The sequence below is a fragment of the Elephantulus edwardii genome, unplaced genomic scaffold, assembly GCF_000299155.1.
Source record: "Elephantulus edwardii isolate Elephantulus edwardi_28Jun2011 unplaced genomic scaffold, EleEdw1.0 scaffold00064, whole genome shotgun sequence".
Taxonomy (NCBI): Eukaryota; Metazoa; Chordata; class Mammalia; order Macroscelidea; family Macroscelididae; genus Elephantulus; species Elephantulus edwardii.
The window spans coordinates 6840494-6863580 of NW_006399814.1; the positions used below are offsets into that span (position 1 = coordinate 6840494).

Below are 23087 nucleotides of genomic sequence, written 5' to 3' on the forward strand. Positions count from 1 at the left end.
GCTTTTTTAAAAAAAAAATACCTAGCCTTTGGATACACCTAGATCAACAGGATTACAAAAGTAGTTAAAAAGTGCTGATTAGTCTCCACAATTACAAAGGCACATGGCAGTCAGAGGGGGGAAGCGTGTGGAAAGGGAAGGCAGAGCGCGTATTCCGAGGTTACCAACGAATTAAACAGTAAATGGCTAACAGCATCTACAGACACCTGCAGTCACGGTCTGGGCTGGAAGCAGAGGGACGCACACACACCGTGCTTGGCCCACGGCGGGGGCGAGCCGCCTTCTCTACGGTGCAGTGCTGGGTGTGTGTGCAAAGTCACGGGCTCCGGTTTCCTGCGTGCGGTGCTGTCGCCACCGACCGTCCTGGGCCGAGCACTCAGTACATGTCTCGGTAGATCTCCTGCAGCAGCGGGTGCAGGGCGGCGTCCGACTCCGTCCTTTTGATGACCTGCACCAGCTGGGCGTGCTCCGTCACCAGCTGCCGCAGGTCCGCCAGCTTCTGGAGCAGTTTTGGGAAGAGGAAGCTGTCATCCGGATGGTTGCTTTGCAGGTGGAGTTTGAGCACATGCACGATACCCTCCTGCATCTTCTCGATGTGCTCCACGTTCAGGAGGCCTGGCCGGTCTAGTGACAGAAAGAGAGCAGAGGGTGAGGAGCCCCGGCCCCTTCCACCAGGTGAAGCGTGCCTGCCCCCGCCCCACACCTAACACCCAGGCCTGTGGTTGTCTTCCATTTGGGAATGAATGATTTTTGTTGTGTTAATGAGACAGGATTCCCTGAGGGTGTGTTTCAAGGCGATCTCTTTTGTGACATGAAGAAAGTTAAGCAAACAAGGAGCAAAGGTGTGGGACTGGCAGTGGGAAGGGAGAAGCCAAGCCTCTGAAGATCACCCAGGAGCTGCAGGCCACAGACGAGAGCCTTCAAACAGGAATGATGAGTCACCCACTAGGACCTGCAATCCGAATTTGCACCTCTAGTCTCTTAAACTGTGAAAATGTGAATTTGTGCTTGTGGAGGTCTGCCACTTGTGGGATTTCCAATATAGCAGAACTAGGAAACAAGCTTGAAAGGAGGAGTGGCATCCACTTCCGTAACAGCTTGCCTCCTGAAACCCTATGAACCTGGAGAGAGGATGAAAATCACGCCAAGTGTTGAGGACTTTCGTTCATAGGGTCGCTATGAGTCGCCTATGACTTGACAGCACTTAACAACAACAGGAAACAAAGGTGCTGCTTTAATATATAGCCCGAATACAGCAAGAGTGTTAGAACTGGACGGTGGGTGGAGGCTAGGAGAGGGGAGACACTCCGTGGGGGAAAGATGGGCGGTCTCCTCCCAGGACCTGCTGGGGTGTCAACTGGTCCCCATTCAACTGAAATGACTTTGTTTTGCTTGTTTTTCTTAACCAAAGCCAGCGGTCTCAAGGCTGTGACTTCTCAGAGGCAGCTCACCAGGCCTGCCTGTGCAGGTGCCTCAGGTAGGCTCGAACCATCAACTTTCTGGGCAGTAGTGGTGCACTTAACCATGAGCGCCACCCGTGGAACCGCTGTACTCTGTGGCTCATGGGGCTGCCCTAGAGTAAGAATCACCCAACAGGCCTGGGTTCAGTCTCTTCCCCTTCCAAAAAGCCTGGCTGCCTTTCTTTAAAAACAAAAAGCTGCACTGCAATCCCAGAGGTACGTGGTTCGAATCCACCAGATGCTCTGCTGGAGAAGGAAGAGCAATCTCCTTCTGTACCAGTCAGGTCCCATTTGACAGTACACACACACACACGAAATAATAAAATTAAATAAGAAAAAAAATAGGGATTTGATTCTTAGAAGGTCCCATTCATCTATTTTATCTTCTCCTGGTTGTAGATTTTTCAGGATACTTGGAAGACTGTTTATGTTCTGGATTAGGACTACTAGAATTCTTCCAAGCTTTTCTTTAATGAAGTTTATAGTCCTTGGTTTTAGTCCTAGATCCATGATCCACCTTGAGTTGGTTTTTGTATATGGAGTGAGGTGTGGATCTTGCTTGAGTCTTCTGCAGATATTTTTCCAATTTTGCCAGCACCATTTGTTAAAAAAGGCTGTCGTTTCCCCACTTAACTGATTTCATTTCCTTGTTAAAAATCAATTAACCATATGTAGATGGGCTGATTTCTGGGCTCTCAATTCTATTCCATTGATCTATGCGTCTGTCATTGTACCAGTACCATGCTGTCTTAACCACCACGGCAGTGTAGTAGGATTTGAAATCAGGGAGTGAGATGCCTCCTACCTTTTTTTGAGGAGTGCTTTGCTTATTCGGGGCTTCTTTCCATTCCAAATGAAACCGGAGATTACCTTTTCCATCTCCTTGAAGAATGGGATTGGTATTTTTATTGGGATTGCATTGAACGTGTAAATTGCCTTTGGTAGTATTGCCATTTTCACAATATTGAGTCTTCCTATCCATGAGCAAGGGGGGGAAAAAAAAAAGAAAAAAACCAAACAACCACCCCCCCCAAAAAAAGAGCTGATTTCTGTCGAGTTGGGACCGAGTTCTCCTAGCAGCCCACCAGCGAGTTTACAGAGGCCATAAAGCTTCGTCTCACATACTGCAGGCATATTGCTAGGAGGGGCTATTCCTTAGAGAAGGACATCATGCTTGGAAAGGTGGAGGGTTGGCGAAAGAGAGGAAGACCCTCAACCAGGTGGATTGATGTGGTGACTGCTGCAATGGGCTCTAGTGTGCCAGAAGTGTGAGGGTGTGCAGGACAGAACAGGGTTCAGATCTGTTGTTCACAGGGTCGCTGTGGGTTGTACTTGACTTGCTGACACCTAACAACAACCACCAACCACATAGGGAGCTCTGGTGGCCTCGTGGTAAAAAGCTGCGCTGCAATCCCAAAGGCATGTAGTTCAAATCCACCAACTCCTCTGTTGAAGAAGGATAGGCAGTCTCCTCCCATGTGATTTACTGTCTCTGAAAACCCACTGGACGGTCAGCTATGGGCCCATTCCAACTGAATGGCACATAACAACAACATAAATCTACACGTGTACCTACATGCACACATATGTATTTATGATTCTCTTAGACTCCCCAGACGGTTCCAGACCACCCAAAAAGATAGTATTGCAATAAAGTGAGTCCTGGGCATTGACCCCTAGTCCCCCATGCACAGAAAGCGCTGTGGACACTCCCTTGTAGCCTGCAGAGGGCGGCAACATGATGAAAGAGTGAAATATTGTGTGAATGACCAAAATATACCAGAGCCAAAGCGAGCACGTGCCATTGCTCAGTGGTGTCGGCCAGCTTGCTTGGCCCGGGGTTGCTACAAACCTCCACGGTGTAAACAACACACAACACCTGTGGGGTATGATCAAGCCAAGTGCAGTCAAACGAGGGATGGTCACACACACATCCTCTTCACGCCTCCTCCCATCTGTCAATCCCACGCCTGTGAGTACACAACACACATATATTTGACCACAGTTTTCTTCTTTCTTACAAAAAGGGACCAGATGACGTATGAACAGCTCTGTAAGCGCTCACAGCCCTTCCCCTCCCTGTGTCCACAGGGACATTGATGAATGCCCGCTGCTTTGTCCTTTTACACTTGATGCTACGTCCTCAGTGCTTTCTCCCCCTGCTGGACAGCAGCAGGGACTTGTCTGCAGTGCCAGGCTGTCCTCGCCAGCTCCCCGCCCAGCCCGGGAGGCCGCCCAGCCTGTCCCGACACACGGACGTCATGGAGGACTAGTGTGGCTTCCAGTGGCACAGGGGACAGCTGCCTCGACAGTGTCCGCCAAGGCTGGAGAGGTCAGCTAAGTTTACAGTAGAAGGATGACCTTCCGAGACCTGAGGCTATTTAAGGAGCATGGCACCAAGCCAAGGTGCAGGGTGCAGAGCCAGCTTCCCAGCAGGGAGGCCCACAGTCGCCACAGGGATTCGCTTGCTGTGGCCCAGCAGACCTCATAATCACCACCGTCAGCGACTTAACCTCTTCACAGTGGGACAGACAGCGCAGCCCTGTCAGAGTGATGGCCATGGTGCTGCCGCCGACCTGGAGCGTCACAGGACACTGCCACGGACGTGACCACCCTGAATCCTAGCAGCACCAGTGACCCTGCCATGCACGCACCCACGGACCCCGCTGCCACAGCATGGTGGCCCAGCGCACCATGTCCCAGGCCGAGAACTCACCTCCACAGCAAATGATAGCAGCCACGAAGAGAGAAATGTCGCTGTCGTCCAGCTCCAGGGCGTTGAACTTCATTGCAAAGTCAAACTTGGGCTCCATGATGTCACAGAAGGGTTTGCGCAGGCTTTTGAGGAACTCGCGTGTTATAAAGCCGTTCCCGTAGGCGACCAGCATCCCATCCTTGTTCATCACCGAGGACAGCATGGCGAAGATGGCCTCGTAGACGCCGTACTTGAGCAAGGTCACCTGGTCGTTCAAGTCCAAGCTCGCGAAGCCCGGGATGGACTTGGCGAACTCCGTGAGCTCGGTCACGGTCTCCACCGACGTGCACTGGCAGCAGTGGAAGATGCGGACCTCGGCCTCCTTGTTCTGGATGCCGCCATTGGCCACCAGCTTGGCCACCAGCGTCTTCTCGGCCATGCACAGCGTCTCCATATCGTGGATGACGAAGGGCTGTAGGGACAGGCAGGAATGAGTCAGAGGGGTTGTGACCGGAGACACTGTTAACTATCAGGCAATGAAGGAGCGCCATTGCCCCCAAACCACCAAGCCTGGTGCCAGGGAGAACTCAGAAGGTACTAGATGCAGCCCGAGTCACTAAATGTTAGCTGGGGCTGTCAGACACTCACCACAAACTCACCATAAACCTACTAATTCCCATTGCCTGACATAAGGTAGAAACGTCTCTACTGAGAAACTCGGGTACTGGTGTTACAATGAATTAATGAGAACCTTAGAAAAACCACTTTGAACATTTTGAGATTATTCTCTGACTTCTCAGACACTGTTACAGTAACTCACAGCTCTCATTCTTAATCTTCTCGTGCTACAAACATCACCATTTAACATTGTTGCATGCAACATCAACACTCTTGGCCCCAGCGGTTAGGATATCAAAAGACAAATTGCACTGGGAAAATCAGTGGTCAGGGACCTCTCCAGAGTACTGCAGAGCAATGATGTCAGTCTAGAGATTAAGATGCGCCTAATCCAGGCCATGGTCTTTGTAATTACTTACTACACATCACAGAGGGGGACAATGACTAAGGATGACAGAAGAAGAATCAATGCATTTCAGTTGTGGTGCTGGAGAAGAGCACTGAAGATACCATGAACCACCAAGAGAATAAACAAGTCTGTCTTGGAAAGGGTGAAACCAAGTTTCTCCTTGGAGGCTAGGACTTTGACGCTTTGTCTCACATATTTTGGGCATGTGGCCAGAAGGGACCAGTTCTTGGAGAAGGACATCATTGTCAGAAAGGTGGAGGAACAGCGCAGAAGAGAAAGACCCTGGACGAGATGGACTGAGACGGTGATTAGGGTAATGGGTTGGGGGGTAGGTGTGGCATCGTCGGGGAGACTGGCTCAGGACAGGGCAGGCTTCAGAGGTGCTGTACACAGGATCACTATGATCTGCAGGTGACTCCCCAGCACATAACAATAGCACGGACCGACCTACGGCGTTCCAAACGGTGGCGTGTGTGCAGAAAGAGGAGAACAAGCACTGCTAACATCTTGCATGTTGGGGATAAACCGTAAAAGCCGTGAAGGACCCTCAAACTTAATACACATCCTCAATCCCTGTGCTATTCTGCGTGCAACCAGACTTTCTGACTGAACCCTCTGGCCCTGCCATGTTAGAAAGATCCAGAGGGGAAAGGTGAGCTGGCTGACCGTGCCACTTGAAGCCGACATGCCCAGCGGGGTATTTATGTGTCTGGCGGGGCATGACGACCCCTGCTGGTCAGCATTTACATCTCGGGTGGAGGAGAAGGAATGGCACTCTTTAAGGTGTCATCTGACTTACAGGCTGTTCTATCACTGGGCGTCACCGAGCCCATTTTTGACTCACAGTGGCCATGTGACGGGGCAGAACAGGCCTGTCTGAGTTTCGAGGCTGTACTCTTTAGTAGATTGCCAGGCCTTTCTTCCACAGCACTGGGTGAGTTCAAACCGTCACACTTTGCGTTGGCAGCTGAGCGCTCAACTGTGGTGCCACCAGAGGTCCTTGGCTGTTCTTCACCAGTGAAAACAAAAACCCTTGATGTGAGCGGACTCTGACTCCCAGAGAACATGCCAGACCAGACAGAACTGCCCCGGAGGGTTTGTAAAGCTGAAGTCCTCACAGGAGCGCATTACCACGTACTCTTCCTCTGCAGTGACTGGTGACTTTGAACCACCAAATTTAGGATGGACAGCTGCGTGTTTAGACACTGTGCCACCAGGACTCCTTAGCTGCTGCATAGAAACAAAACCAAGGCCACAGCTGCTGTCTATAGGACTTGGAGACACAGACCAACAGGCAGTGGACCAAGGCAAGCTTTCAGTGTTTTACTAGAGTCAACTAGAATGTTGAGAAGCCAAAACAGGGAAGAAATGGCAAAGTAAGAGCCGGACAGAAGATTTCCAAGGGCAACTCAAGAAGTCAAAGCAAAGCATTACAGTGAAATGTGCACAGAGCTGGAGTCAGAAAAATCAAAAGGAAAGTACTCACTCAGCATTTCTCAAGGCAAGAGAATAGAAGAATAAATTCAAGCCTTGAGTTGCAATACTCAAGGTTGCTATGGGCAAATCTTGAATGATCCAAGAGGCATCAAAAGAAGATGGAAGGAATACACAGGGTCACTGTACCAAAGAGAACAGGCTGGCACAGAACCATTTCAGGAAGGAGCATACAATCAAGAACCAATGGTGATGAAGGAAGAAGTCCAAGCTATACTAAAGGCACTGGCAAAAGATAAGTCCCCAGGAATGATTGAGATGCCAACCGACATACTCAGACAAACAGATGCAGCCGTGAATGTTCTGATCAGGCTGTGCCAAGAAATCTGGAGGACAGCTATCTGGCCAACTGACTGGAAGAGATCAATATTTATTCCCATTCCTAAAAAGGCGATCCAGGGTCACCATGAGTTTGAACAGAATTAACAAAAACTGGTTAATACTGCAATACTGTTGTTTGTTGTTAAGTGCCATCGAGTCAAGTATGACTAATAGCGACCCCATGACAAAAGACCTGAATACTGTTCTGTAACTATTATAATTTCTCTAATAGAGGTTTCCAGAGTCATGGTGTTTAGGAAGTGGATGCCACTTCTGCTTCCAATCTTAATTAAGACGTCCTACAGAGGGTATTATACTTGTCTGAATGGTCATATTCAATCGCTCACTCGTTCATTGTATTTGTATAAAAAGTTAAAAAAATCCCATTGCTATTGATCTGGAAGTAACTCTCACCTGCCCTCCAGTGGGTTTCTGGAACAATAAAGAACATGAGGAGAGAGGCGGGGGAAAGGTGATCCAAGAGAATGTGGACATTTTTGAACAAAATCATTCATGTCACATGCAAGCAAAATCTTGCTGAAGATGATCCAAAAATGGCTAAAACAGTCCAGTGACAGGGAAGGGCCAGAGCTTCAAGCAGGACTTAGAAGAGGCTGTGGCACCAGAGACATCACTGCTGATGTCAGATGGATCTTGACAGAAAGCAGATAATACCAGCAGGATGCCTATTTGTGTTTTATTGACTTATTGTTGTTAGGTGCTGCCAAGTTGAGTACAACCCATAGCAACCCTCTGAGCAACAGATCTGAACCCTGTTCTATCCTGCGCTGTCCTCATGCCTCCAACACGTGAGAGCCCATTGCGCACACACTGGGTGTTGTTTTACTGACTATGCAAAGGCATCTGACTGCGGGTCACAATACATTGGGGCCAATATTGAGAAGGATGGGAATCTCAGAACACTAAATTGTGCTCCTGCTAAAGTTATATTTAGACCAAGAAGCTGTTATTCAAATAGAGCAAAGGAATACTGCATGGTTTAAAATCAGGAAAGGTGTGTGTCAGGGCCATATTCTTTCTCCATCCCTATTCAGTGTATATGCTGAACAGATCATTTGAGAGGTTGGACTTACTGTATAAAAAATGTGCCATCAGGATTGCAGGAAGACTCGTCAACAACCTGCCTTAAGCAGATAACATAACCTTGCTCACTGAAAGTAAGGAGGACTTAAAGCACTCGTTGCAGAAGATCATAGACTACAGCCTTCAATATGGTTTGCATCTCAACATCAGTAAAACAAAACCCCTCACCACTGGGTCAATAGGCAACATCCTGATAGATGGAGAGAAGACTGAAGTTGTCAATGATGTCATCATACTTGGATCCAAAATGAATATATTTGGTAACAGCAGTCAGGAAATCAAAAGATGAGAAGCACTGGGAAAACCTGCCGTCAGGGATCCCTCTGGAGTACTAAAGAGCAATGATGTCAGTTTAAAAACCAAGGTGTGTCGGATCCAAGCCCTGGTCTTTTCAGTTCCTTGCTATGCATCTGAAAGTTGGACAGTGACTAAGGATGACAGAAGAATTGATGCTTTTGGGTTGTGGTATTGGAGAAGAGTGCTGAATATCTCATGAACTGCCCAGAGAACAAATAGTTCTGTCCTGGAGAAAGTGAAGCCAGTGTGCTTATTGCAGGCAAGGATGATGAAATTTCATCTCACACATTTTAGGCATGTTGTAAGGAGGGCCAGTCCTTGAAGAAGGACATCATGCTTAGAAAAAGTGGAGGGTCAGAATAGAAGATGAAGCTTCTTAACAAGATGGACTGACACAGTGACTGCTGATAATGCGATCAAGTATGTCAGAGACGAGGATGGCACAGGAAGGGACAGGGCTCAGAGCTGCTGTTCAGAGGGCCACTCCGAGTCATAGCTGACTCACTGGCAAAGAACAATAATAACAACATGGGCATAGAGCACAGGAGTGCCCAGTAATCCCGAGAGTTGTGTCTGCACCTGGGACATGAACATCCTCTATTCCGAGTTCATGCGAGCACCCAGAGAAGTCACAGCACTGTTATCCCAGGGCACATCTGGGGCGGCCCCTCCCTGAGCAGAGGGAGGAGAAAGTGCTGGTAGCAGTCAGGCACTGAAATGTTTAAAAAGAATCAGAACTCGTCATCTATTCTGGGACGAAACCCGTTATTTCACATCAGGCTTCAGGGCTGTAAATCCTGATGGGAGGAGACTGCCCGTATTTTCTCCCATAGAGTGGTAGGTAGATTCAAACTGCCAGTCTTCTGGTTAACAGCCCAGCTGTTACAATATTATACACCATGTTTAGCAGAAATAAAGACGGTACACCACAGAGTTCTGCAGTCAGAAAGAGGGAGAGACACACTGAGTTAAACAAGTTTCTTCAGCTGTTCCCATGGGGCCCTCCTCCAGTCTCTGACTCAGGAATGTTCAGGAACAGGACAGCGGGGTCAGTGGGTCCAGCACAGAACGCGTAGTTCTTTTATCAGAGTATCTCACAGGGCTAGTCATCACCGGCTACATAATTTGCAGGATTCAAGGTCCCCTGGTCGAGAATTACTAAGAAACTCAGAACAGCATCATAATAACTCAAGAAGGGGCTTCTTCTCAGCATCAGCCCTGGGCGACTATGCGGACTATTCGCTCAAGAAGCTGCCCTGGACGAGGACCAGGTGATGCAGACTCTTGTCCAAAGCCACTGCTCTTCAGTAAATTCTGACTCCCTGTGACCCTGCAGGACAGAGTGGAGCTGCTCTACACGGTTGTCAGCATTACAAGTTGCATTGAGAATGGAAAGGTTGGTGGTTCGGATCCACCAGGTGCTCCATGAGAGAAAGATGGGCAGTGCCATAAGGATTTAAGCCCTGAGAAACCAGTGAGAGATCACTAGGAGTTGGACACTTTAGTTGTTGTTGTTGGGTGCCATCGAGTCACTACAACCTATGGTGACCCTATGAACAACTGTCCTATCTGAACCCTGTCCTATCCTGTGACATCTTCAAACTTCCTAACACGTTAGAGCTCCTATGGCAGTCACCCTGTCAACCCACCTGGTTCAGGGTCTTCCTCTCCTTTTCTGGCCCTCATGTCCCTCTCCAAGGAATAGCCTCTCCTAGAAACATGCCTGAAGTATGTGAGGTGAAGCCTCATCATTTTTGCCTCCAAAGAGCACTCTGACTGCACCCTCTCAAGACATACTTATTTGTTCATTTTGCCATCCATGGTATGTTTAGTACTGCAACACCACAGCTCAAAGGCATCAATTCTTCTTCTGTCATCCTTACTCACTGTCCAGCTCTCAGATGCATAGCAAGTGATTGGAAAGACAGACACTTCACCAAAGAAGACATTCAGATGGTAAACAAACACATGAAGAAATGTTCAAAATACCTAGTTCTAAAAGATAGGCAAATCAAAACAACTATGAGATATCATCTCACCCCAGTAAGAATAGCAAAATTAAACAGAACAGCAAACAGCAAATGCTGGTGAGGTTGTGGAGAAACTGGAACCCTTATTAAGTGTTGGTGGGAGTGTAAAATGGTGCAACCACTATGGAGTGGACTTGCGGGGAGGGATTGCACAACAATTAAAGAAATTTTCTTTTACTTTTCAAAGAGAAGAGCGAACTAGGGGGAGGGGTGGGCAGAGAGAAAAGTGCAACAATGAATGAATGGAAGGTTTAGATCTGCTGTTCACAGGGTCGCTATGCGTCGTTGTGGACCTGACAGCACATAACCAAAACCACGTCTTTACAAGTCCTTCTCCCAGAGTGGCGGGGGGCTGTGGCATACCAACTGTGAGGTTAGCAGCAGAGTGTTTAACCGCTGTGCCACCAGGACTCCCTCACTGGCTCCCTATGGGTTGAAATAGATTTGATATCATTTAATGATTTCAAAAGACAATTAACATTATATTTTTACATTTATAATATTTTATTGATCAATCTTTGATAAGATTATCCTTGATAAGATAAGTTTACACAACTTATACTTGATTTAGGACTATGCCTTTTATACTCATGTTTGAATCAGACCATATCTGACATCACAAGAGCTCGTTTGGACTAAATAAAGCGTATGGAAAAGATTTTACACACCACGAGGCAGGGCTCTGGGTGTTCTGAAATCTCTCCACGTCAAGACCAGAAAGTGCTCCGCCTTACGTCTGGTTGCCCTGGCTCCCATCTGGCCATGCTGTATGTGTTTTATTATTACTTAGGAGAATGCATCTCCAAAGCACAGTTAAACAACATCTCCTAGGCAAAGGCAGGCAGCTGTCTTATCTCAGGAAAAGTGTAACCGTGGATTGGTTATTGGCTTAGGAGGACAAAATGTGATAATAAATTTTTAATTACGTTGATTACACATTTCTGCTGTTTTGCTCTGTACTGTCAAGTCACTGTTGACCTTCCAGGCAGCTTCCAGAGGTAGCCTGGGAGGGACTGTCCACCTTTCTCCCTTGAAGCAGCTGGTGGATTTGATCCACTGACCTTTCTCCCTTGAAGCAGCTGGTGGATTTGATCCACTGCCCCTTTGGGCTGGCAGCACACTCCTTGCCCACCAGGCCATCAGAGCTCCTGACATAATTACAGGATAAAATATTAAGTATGAATTTGGATCCGATGAAAATGGAAGTAGTAGGTGTAATATCTGACCACACACAGCAGGTGAAACCCCAAAACTTGGGAGGCAGCATAAGTTTACAGAAGGAAAGGAATTCCAAGTTGGTGCAATGGAAGCTATCTTTATTCCAAAGATGCTTAAATGTTGAGAATAAAACCGAAATTCCTCTTTAAAAATTGGTTTTAGAGCCTTTTTTTGGCCAAATATGAAAAATTAGCCTCCTTGACTCACATTTTTTTTTAAATCAGAAGGTGTTTTTTCTATGTACTCCTAAATTCCGTACCAGAAGTGCTGTAAGTATTCAAATTAGGTAAAACACATGTTTCATCTAAATTTCAATGACATTAGCAGAGGGTAAAGATGTTCATAGCTGAAAATAAGCAAAGATTAAGGATAATTTCCAAAAATTTTGAGCAACTGAAGAGTCTCTGAAATAAAGTTATTATGCTCCAAACTTAAGACTGTATTCCTTGGAAAAGTAAATGATGATGCTTGGTAAATTATGAAGTTGTTGTTGTTGTTATGTGCCGTCGAGTCGCTTGAGACTCGTAGCAACCTTATGTAAAATAGCCCTAAACCCTGCTCTATCCCTTGCCAATCTTATTGTCTCCAACACACCCATCTCCATTACCCCAGTGATGGAATCAATCAATCAAAGTAACACATAAAAATATTCCCTGAAGTCTTCTTTAAACTAAACAAGAGACTGGTTTAACTGGTGAACAACTGTGTTGACAATTATGCTCTTTTAAGAAGTATTTGCGTAGGATCAAGTTGGTACCAGCAACTCCAAATGTTCACTAGAAAGCAGACAGTGAGAGCACATCAGCAGGGAGGAAGGGTCTGGACCAGGGGGTGATAAGGGTGTACAACCTGGAAACTGTAATCAATGTCACTGAATCACATGAAAAAACTGTTGAATTGTTACATGTTCTCCTGGAATATTCTCAGTAACATAATGTCAAAAGAATGAAATCTGGCTGCCAGTCTGAACACCGCCAGGTACTCCCTCCGTGGTGGCAGATTTACGGTCACCACACACAGAGGCTGGGGTGGCTTCCTCAACATCAACCCCGTTCTCTTGGCAAAGCCTCCTTACGCCCATAGACAGGGATGTTTGAGAAAAGCCAACTCCCACTGCCCCATAGCTACAGTGTCGACCTGGCTGGAGCATTCATGGAAAGACTGTCAAATGGTGGGGTCATCAGAAACAGACCAAGTCCAGCAGGGCAGAGCCTGGCCTGGTCTCCTCACAGGCGCACCTCCAGTATCCTGAACTGTCTTCTAAACTGTGCCTAAGACAGAGTGTGACTCAAGCAAAAATTCTTTACAATGAAGCCTGGGAGTGAGCGGCGGTGTTCCGACCACCTGGTCTTTTCTAGACTGAGCCACACAAGTGGAGGAGGCAAGGAGGTGGCAGGGAGGCAGGAGGTGGGCAGGGAGACTCGGTGCCCTTGTGTGGACAGGGCCCCTGAGGCACAGTGGATAGCATGCAGTGAGACTCCACTCCAACAGGACACACTGTATATTTTAACAGTGCTCATCTCTCTCCCAAAAAGCCACTCGTGGATTCAAACCACTGACCTCTTTGAGTGTGACACCTCACACTCACATTCCATCACGCTCCCTATCCTAACCATTACTCCATCATTTATTTCCTCATGATGGAAATGCCAACAGCCTCTTCTCTGTGGGAAGCTGGTGTCACCCTCACAGACAACTTCAAGGAGCACCCCTTGTTTTGGGTGCTGAGGGTGAAAACCAAATTTCCCTTGAACAGAACTGTCTGTTAAAGGCAGGGCTTTAGTCAGCTTTCAGTTCTTACAACCCAAGAGAGGAAGAGCAGCTGTCAAACAAAAGTTCTATTTCCCCCAATTTTGGTTTACAGAGCCCTGGAGGTGTAATGAGTTATGTGTAGGGCTGTTCACCAGAAGATGGGAAGTTCAAATCCACCAAGCATCCTGGAGGGGAAAGGTTTATAACCTTAGAAGCCCACTGGAGGGTCAGAATCGATCTGACGGCAGTCAACTGGGCTTTCATTTTGGTGATGCCAACCATCTTTAGGATAACTAAAAGACATTATGGGGGGACATTACACTGGGAAGAGGAGAGGGTCAGTGAAAAAGAGGAAATCACTCAATGAAGTGGATCAAGTGTTTGCAACAACGAGTCTGCACCCGACGGGGCCCATGAGGATGGGGCCGGACAGGACCAGGTTCCAACCTGTCGATCTCAGAGTCACCACAAGGCACAGCCGACTAGACACCACACAACAACAACAACAACATCCTTCAAAGGGAAGCGGCTCCCCTTGCTCTTACCCCTGTGATGGAGCGCGGTCTCACTAGGACGTGCTCCTAGGCCCCCTGGTCACTAGTGTGGGAGTGGCTTTAGTATCTGCTCAAACCCTTCCAAACTGGTTCAGTGGGGGTGAAGAATACACTGGAGAATTAAAGTTCCAGTAAAAAGAGTTTGCTCTGCCTCTGGTGAAACACTTAAGAGTGATGACCAGCGTCCTGCTGGGACTGAGGATTAGATCCATTTAAGAGTTCAACAGAGAAGTGGCAGGAAGACTCTTACAACTGTTCCATGGGGTTGCTCGTGATTATGACAAAAACAAACTCGTGAAGATGCTGAAGAAATTTGCCTGTAGGAGTCCTGCAACTGAGTATCCAGAATGTAGAGACATAATCCAGCCACAGGGTGACCAGCACAAGGATGTATGCCAGCTCCTTGTAGAGACTGGGCTGGCCAAGGATGACCAGCTGAAGGCTCATGGGTTTCGAGTGCTTAAGGCTCACTGGCACTGAAGCAAGAAGGATTACGCTGCAATGAGCAGAAAATGACCCTTCTGTCCCTCGTCACAAGTTTAAAACCTCACAGTTTGTAAAATGTAATCATTTGGGGTCCACTTTAACTTGGACAAGTGTAACTCCTTCATGTAATAAACTGAAAAGAACAAACAAACAAAAAAGAATTTGGTCTGTTCATGAAAGTTGCTTGTGAAATAACTCTTGCTCCGGGGCTGAGAATTCCAGCTTCTAATACCCATGAGGACTTCTGGGAGCTACTTATTTGTACAGATTAAACTCATTGGCTATGCTTACAGGAAAAAGACAAAATATAAGTTCCCACCTTCAGGGCCAGGCCTCTGCTTGGAGGCAGCTCAAGGTTCCTTCTATTTTGGAGAAAAGACTCATTTTACTGTGGGGAGGGGGGGCTGTGGAACATTAGGTCATGAGGGGGTATAGGAGGGTATTTACTGCCTCCTGAAAAAGTCCAGAAACATCCCCTCAAAAAGTGTCTGTAAGTAAATGGTCCTTTCTAAGCCCTGTCTTACCACCAAAAACCCAGATGGGAAAGGGTAGGGATATGGCAGGAGAGAAAGTTGTTTGAAAGGGCGGGGGGGAGGATAACCTAAGAATACATTTAGAGTGGGAAGTGAACAACTTAATTTTTCAGCCTTAAGATACTAATTTTGTATGCAAATCAATAATTTTTTTAAAGTATGTAAGAAAACATCGCTCAGGAATTAGGTAGCAAAAACTTTGAATAAATGTATATAAAGTTTAATTTTTTTAAAAAAATGCGCTTAAGGAATGAGCCTAAAAAAGAAATGACATGGCAGATGTCCAGGGTTCAGTGCCTCAGCCCCTGCACCCCAGCATGCTGCGCCCCCGGTCCCTCCACACACTTCCATCATTGCTGCGCTCAAACCCAGTGCTGAAGCCATTGGGTCAGACTACCTCACTGAGGGTGTCTTCCTCTTTCCCGCCAACTCTACTTTCCAAGTCCCAGGGAAGCTATCAGATGGTTTTGAGTGTCTGAATTACACAGTCACAATAGTTTTGAGTTGTTATTACCATCACGTTAGAATCAAGTGACAGCTGATCCTCTAGTGAGGTTTTTTTGAGGTTTCATGGGAGAAGATTGCCCATCTTTCTCCTGTGGAGCAGGGGGTGGATTTGAACCACATGCCTTGGAATTGGTGGTACAACTCCTTGCTACTAGGGCACAGTTCCCTAGCTTTGAGTGGACCACATTAGCCAGACTGGGATCTATCAAGCTGTGTGTTATGAGCAGTTTAAGAAAATACAATTAATTTGCTGTGAAAGGTAGTATAGAAATTATCATAAGTCTGCTGTGAAATATCATAAGTTTGCTGGGAAACATTATAAACTTACAAGATATGAATTGTTTAAGTATAGGAAAATATTATAAGTTTGCTATGATAAGTTTGATGTGAAAACATATTGGCTTAAGTTTAAGAATAAGAAATATATTAGGAATTTGCTATGTAATATATAAGAAATAAAAATAAGAAGTATGTTATGAATTTGCTATGTTAGAAAATATCTTGGGAATATTTGTGAAAGATACTAAACAGTTTGATATGCCCAAACAGGCCCTTAGTGGCCCTAAGGCTCCACTGGCCACAACATGTGTAAATCCTTGATAAGGGAATGTGACTTGTTTCTGCCCATGTTGCCAAAGGCATGTAACTGGTATAGAACATGATTAGCCAAACCCATGTTTGCTTTGGGACTAATGTGATTGGTCATACAACTTGCTTTGAAACTAATACGGTTGGTAAAACCCAAAGTTTAAATGTTATTATGCTTAATGTCATTGGTTGAATATAATGCAACCCAGAGTTTGAATGTTGTTATTCTTAATGTTATTGGTTGAATATAATGTAACATCCAAAGCCAAAAGTCCATATACCCTGAGAGCCCAGTGAGTTGAACACTGAAGACCCAAATGTTCTTTACAGAGCCAAATACTGAAGGGCTCTTTTCAGAGCTGAAGACCCTGGCCACACCAGTGGCTGTATGTGATCTGCTGACCCTGGCCACACCAGTGGCTGTGAGCTGCTGAACTAGCTGAGGACCCTGACCACACTGTGGCCATGAGAGGCCAAAGGAGGAGACATGTTGGGTTCTCAGGGGTGAGTGTTCCCCATTATCCTAACAATTGTATTTGTTATGAATTACAATGTAGATAAACTGCAATTTACTATTTAATGCTTGCTATGAATTAGTAACTCAATATGTTGTTTTAAATTTATTAATTGCAATGTAGATAAATTACAATTAACTGATGCTTGCTATGAATCAATGAATTGCAATATAAATTATAATGAATTATTTCTATGAATTAATGAATTAAATAATTAATAAACTATAATTGGATTTTGTAACATGTCTATTAGTAATTAATTAAGGCTCAAGGCTCATGACAGCTGTGTTTTAGGGTGTGAAAAGAAATTCTCCGCACCTTCCTCCTCTTTGTCTGGCCTTTGTCCTGTCGCCCCAACCCTGGCCACAGGTGTCCTCAGGTCCCTCTATCACTGTGCTGACATGGCGCTAACAGAACATGCCACAGGCTACAAGAAAACAGCAGGGAAATACCTACTGGATTGTTGCTGGCTTTTCCTGCGAGGATGACTCTGGCTTTCACCTTGTTCATGTTAAAGTTCTTCAGGTAGGCCTCATAAATTCTCTTGGCAAGAGATTTGAGATCTGCAGTTTCAGAATCTTCTAGGTCATGGTCACATGTAAGGATCTCTGCTTTCAATTTTGCCTTTTCGGACCTTGGCATTCGTCCAAAACGGATTGCTGAGGGTGGAGGGAGGGGAGGGGTGGGATAATGAGAAACAAACAGACAGAGCAACACAGTGTGAAGGTAACTCGGGAGAGGATGATGATGGCTAACGGCTGAGCCAGCAGCACCTGACCCAGGAGCAGGGAGCTAAGGGAGGGTAAGTCCAGCTCTCACTGCTCTGCGACTTCCCTTCTGGAGAGAGAAAAAGAAAAATGACATAAACCCTGGGGTCTTTTCTTTCTTATAAAGGTTGGATTTTTTTTTTAAAGGTAACACTGTTATTCATGTCATAGCTATTTGTTGCTGTTATTTGCCTTTGAGTTGTCTATGATTCACAGCATCTCTGTTAATAAAAAATTGTTTTTAGGTTTGTTGTTGTGTGCCATCGAGTCAGAACTGACCCTCCAGCACATTTTCAGAGGCAGTAAATCACATGAGAGGGGACTGCTCATCCTTCTCCTGAGGAACAACTGGTGGATTCGAACTGTGGGCCTTTGGGATTGCAGCGCAGTGTGTTAACACTAGGCCACCAGAGCTCCCTTTTAGGGTTAAGAGTATGAAAACAAGCCTTAAAATAAGATCATAAAACACTTTCTTTTTCTTTTTCCAGAAGGTGAAGACCGAACTCTCATGAACTACTGGTTTCACATTTTGCTTCACAAAGTAATTGTTGATGCTGTTAGCTGCCACAGAGTCGGTTCCCATGCATGGTGACCCTCATGTGCAGGGCACAGCAGCTCTGCAGGGGTTTCAAGGATGTGACTTCTCTGAAGCAGACTGCCAGGCCTGTCTTCCGAGGCACCTGTGGGTGGGTTTGATCCACTGATTGTTTGGCTACCAGCCTACAGAGCTAGTACATGCACCACCCTGGAATTCTCATACTGATTATGTGCACCAGCCTGGAATTCTCATATATAACACATTCTAAAATTAGAGTTCGTAATAGGGACCTCTCTAAAGTACTCAAGAGCAACGGTGTGTCTCTGGAGACAAAGGTGCGTCTGGTACAGGCCATGGTCTTTGCAATCACTTGTTATGCATCGGAGAGCTGGACAATGACCAAGGAGGATAGAAGGAGAATTGATGCTTTTGAGCTTTGGTGTTGGAGAAGAGTGCTGAAGGTGCCATGGACTGCTAAGAGAGCAAACAGATTCATCTGGAGAGGGTTAAACCAGGCTGCTCCTTGGAGGCAAGGATTCTGAGGCTTCGTATGACATACTTTGGTCATGTTGTAAGGAGAGACCGGTCCTTGGAGAGGGACATGCTTGGGAGGATAGAGGGCAGGTGCAGGAGGGGAAGGCCCTCTGGGAGATGGATTGATTTGGTGACTGGGGCAATCGGGATGAGTGTGTCAGAGGCAATGAGATTGGCACAGGACAGAGCAGAGTTTAGAGCTGTTGTACATAGGGTCACTATGAGTTGCAAGTGACTCGACGGCACATAACAACAACAACAACAATGGTTTTGATGGTGCAGGACAGGCAAGTCTCAGATCTGTGATTCATAGGGTCTCCACAAGTCATTTTCCACTTGAAGTCACCTAACAATAAAGAGTATGATGGAATAGGATTAAAATAGTAACATGGTAAAACATTTAAGGGGAAGCACGCTCTGTCGCAGTGACTTGAGCATTACATCACCCCTGCAGTCTCAAATGCTAAGCTGGGCCTTCCTACTGGAGGCTCTAACGTGGCTCCCAGGACCTGCTGGGCCCCAGCGCAGGACAGTTGCCTCTTCTCAGGCAGTTAAATTACAGAAAGACCACGGTGTCCCACGTGGGAGCAAGCTCGAGCGATGCCTCCCTGCCCTGGCAGGGTGGGCCAGCAGCAGGGAATTGGGAGATATGGTGGCGACCTTACCTACCGTTATGAGACATCCCCACCGAGAGGCACTTGTGAAAACGACAATACTGGCACTTATTTCGATTCTTTTTCTGAATCTTGCAGCTGCGATCACATTTGTCATATACCAGCTTTAGCCGAATGGTCCGACGGAAAAAGCCCTGTGAGAGTAACACACAGTGTGTCAGAGAGCGTGGACTGGAGGGTCTGTCATCGCTCAATGCACATGTCTCCCCATTTACTGCCATTCCTGATGCAAACTACACTTAGGGGAAGTGCTCGAATGAGTTAGCTGCAAAGGAGAAAAATGGAAAAGCATGAAAACGTAAAAAAAAAATCAATAAATCACCCAAGACACAATTCAAAGTAATTTCAAAATATCCTGATCTGATGTTGACAGATAAATTAGCTTCCCAAAGAGCTCTACTACAACTTGTAACAATGTAACTTTTTCCTCTTATGTAGCACATCCATATTTTTGACTGGAAACTTTTAGAAAACAATAGTAATTTGCTAAAACAAACAAATATGATAGAAAAAAATGTGCTTTGGGGACATAATTATCTAGCTTTCTAAGATTGTTTTAAATGTTATTTAGTCAGAAACAGCTTTATTATTAAGCTTGGAAACTAAACAGGATCATGTTCCTGAAGAAAAAGGCCCCTTCATGAATAGTTTTGCATAACCCAAAAGCCCACTACCATGGGGTCCATTCTGAATGCATTCAGATGCAATCCATACTGAAGGCTGCAGTCTTTGATCTTCTGCAACAAGTGCTGTAAGTCCTCACTTTCAGCAAGTAAGGTTGTGTCATCTGCATAACATAGGTTATTGATGAGTCTCCCTCCAATCCTGACGCCCCGTTCTTTTTCATAGATTCCAGTTTCTCAAATAATTTGCTCAGCTTAGAGATTGAATAGGTAAGGAGAGAGGATACAACTCCAGCATGCACCTTTCTTAATTTGAAACTAGATAGTGTTTCCTTGCTTTGTTCATGTAACAGCCTCTTGGTCCAAGTGTAAGTTTCACATAAGCACTATTAAGTGTTTAAAGATTTCCCCTCTTCACAATTTTAGCCATAATTTGTTATGATCCACAGAGCCAAATGCCTTCTTGTTGTTGCTATGTGCCATCAAGTCACCTGTGACTCACAGGGACCCCATGCACATTAGCTCTGAAACCTGCCCAGTCCTTGTAATCTTATAGTTTCTGACAGACCTAATCCCATTTCTCCAGTCACTGAGTCAATCCATCTCATCCTGGGTCTTCCTCTCCTGAACTATCCCTCTACCCTTCTAAGCATGATGTCCCTCTCCAAAGACTGGCCCCTCCTGGCCAAGTGCCCAAAGTATGTGAGATGGAGCTTCAAAGTCCTCGCCTCCAGGGAGCACCCTGCTTTCACTCTCTCCAGGACAGACCTGTTTGTTCTCCCGGTGTCTATGGTATGTTCAACACTCTTCTCTAACACCACAGCTCAAAGGCATCAATCCTTCTCCTATCATTTTTAGTTATTGTCCAGCCCTCTGATGCAGAGAAATTAATTGTGAAGACCATGGCCTGTATCAGGCCCACCTTAGTCTCTAGACTTCGATTGTTGTGCTTCAGTAGTCTGGAGACGTCCCTGACAGCAGACTCTCCCTAATGCAATTTGTCTTTTGATTTCTTGACTGCTGGTGCCAAGAGTGTTGATTGTGGAACCAAACAAGCTGACGTTGTTAATGATCTCCTTCTCTTCTCCACCTATTATGGTATAGTCAATAAAGCACAAATAGATATTCTTCTGATATTCTTTACTTTCAGAGAGGACCCATCTGACATCAGCAATGATATCCCTACTGCCACAGTTTCTTCTAAATTCATCTTGAACTTCTGGCGGTTCTCTTTTTATGGACTGTTCTAGTAATTTTTTTAAAATGATCTTTGGCAGTATTTTACTTGTGTGTGTGATATTGATAATTTCCACATTCTGTTGGATTATTTTTCTTGGGAATGAGAACAAATACATAGTTTTTTACAATGTTCACAACAAACACTCATTGAAAGAGTGTTTGCTTTACAGAAGATTTTAGGAACTGTTTTTAGTTTAAAATTTAAGGGCTATATAATGTCAATAGCTTTAGGAGTTTATCCAGCTTTAACGGCTCCAGAAAGTCTGGATTCTGTAAGAACTTGAAATTCTGTTCCATATATTCCCCCCTTTTGCTCAGTAGATGTCTATACATTATTTGACCAAAATGTTCAATAATGATTTGTTTTAAAGCTCTGCCTAATGTGGCTTGGAGGACTTGGAGACCAGGACATGGAGACCAGGCTTCAGGTTGGGGCAGAATGTGTGGTGTTCCTTCAAGGTATTTCCTAGGAGGCAGCAAACTCTTCAAGGCCCAGCATGAGCAACAGGAAGGAATTTCTGATACCCGCTGAACATTTAGATAATGTTTCCTGTGCGTCATCTACACAACGCCCTAAGAATAAAGGAAATGGAATATCCCAGTGTGTGTTTCCAGAGACACCCAGGATGGATGTGTGACTCCTTCATTAGTCTTCTGGAAAACCACAGAGGGGCTGGTGGTCCAGCTGGCAGGAGACCAGACCAGAGACTGAGCCTCATCCTCAGAGCCTGGTCATTGACCAAGAGGTCTGGTATGGCCCTTCTCATCGGGGAAGGAGGACATGCAGGAAGGAGCGGTGGGGGTGTCAGGAGCAGTGAGGAGTCAGCTGCAGGTTCAGTCCTCACCTGGGCACTTCCTGTGGGACCCTGAACAAGACGCTACCTCTCTGTCTAGATGCAGTAAGTGCTGATTCAGAAGCTGTCTGGGATACAACTGTGTGTGTATTCTCATCTCTGTACTGGAAAACCAGAGGGTCCAACAGCCCTCCAAGCTGCCCCCCTTGACTCTGGAGGACCCTCAGAGAAACTGGCTCGCTGGCCCCGTACTCAGATGAAAGGATCGCTCTTCACGTGGCTGGTTTGTTCTGACCCCTCAACTATTCACAGAACACAAGGTGAGCCTGTCACAGACCACGGAGAAACAACCTGTTAGATTGGTTTCTGATCTCTCTGTGGTTTCTTATCTCTCATGGCAAATGTTTGTAGCAAAGATCAACAATTACATGTTAAGGGAAGGTACCCCCATTTGGACCCTGGTGCAGCCACCCTCTCCTCCTCCTCGGGGTCCACTGTACCTTGCAGCCTTCACACGCGTGTACCCCGTAGTGGTAGCCGGAGGCCTTGTCCCCACAGATCCGGCACTCGATGTTCAATGTCCCACTGGACAGCTCATCAGCACTGCTGGGAACCACAGGACAGTTAACGGACGAAGGGCTTGACGCTGGGGAGAGAGTATCTGGGAAAAGAGGAGATTAGTGAGTTCAAGGGATTGTTGTGTGTGAGGCAGGCTCAAGAGAAAAGGATTCTGTGTATGAAGTGCAAGCTCATAGCCGTGTGCTCCTGCCCCTGCTGGGCTGCCTCCAGGCTCTGACCAGTCCCATCTCTGATTCCCCGGACTCTGACCAGTCCCATCTCTGATTCCTCTGACCAGTCCCATCTCTGATTCCCTGAGCTCTGACCAGTCCCATCTCTGATTCCCTGGGCTCTCACCAGTCCCATCTCTGATTCCCTGGGCTCTGATCAGTACCAGCTTGGCCACAATGCCTACCCCTGCAGGACCCCCCAGTGCCCACCCCCCACATCCCACAGGACTCAAGCTGGCATCTTTCTTCCCAGCTCGTCTGCAGTTGTTAACTCAGCAAATGACATCAGGACCAAGTCCAACAACCCATGTGCGCAACATCAAAACCAACATTTATCAACTGAAAAAACATAGAAAGCTAAGTGAATGATACTAAAATGAAAAATTTCTCTTCTGCAAAAGACACGGTAAAGGATGAAAAGTCTCAAGACACAGAATAGGAAAAAGGATTGCAAAACACTTGTCTGCCAAATGCCTTGTATACTGGAAATAACAAGAGCTCAAGAGAAAACTCAACCGTCAGAACATAGCTACTCTGGATTGAGCTGTC

At 46.1% G+C, this 23087-nt stretch overlaps 1 protein-coding gene across 1 annotated transcript in view; it reads right to left on the minus strand.

Annotated features, from left to right (window-relative positions):
* Positions 1-376: 376 nt before the first annotated feature.
* The window catches only part of PPARA (peroxisome proliferator-activated receptor alpha), a 32597-nt gene continuing 9886 nt past the window's right edge, over positions 377-23087 (minus strand). The window contains exons 2-6 of the mRNA XM_006888029.1: positions 22251-22411; positions 19090-19228; positions 17038-17240; positions 4177-4627; positions 377-624 (exon numbers count right to left, since the gene is read on the minus strand). Of these exons, the coding sequence (XP_006888091.1) occupies positions 377-624; positions 4177-4627; positions 17038-17240; positions 19090-19228; positions 22251-22411 (1202 nt within the window). The remainder of the gene's footprint in view (positions 625-4176; positions 4628-17037; positions 17241-19089; positions 19229-22250; positions 22412-23087) is intronic.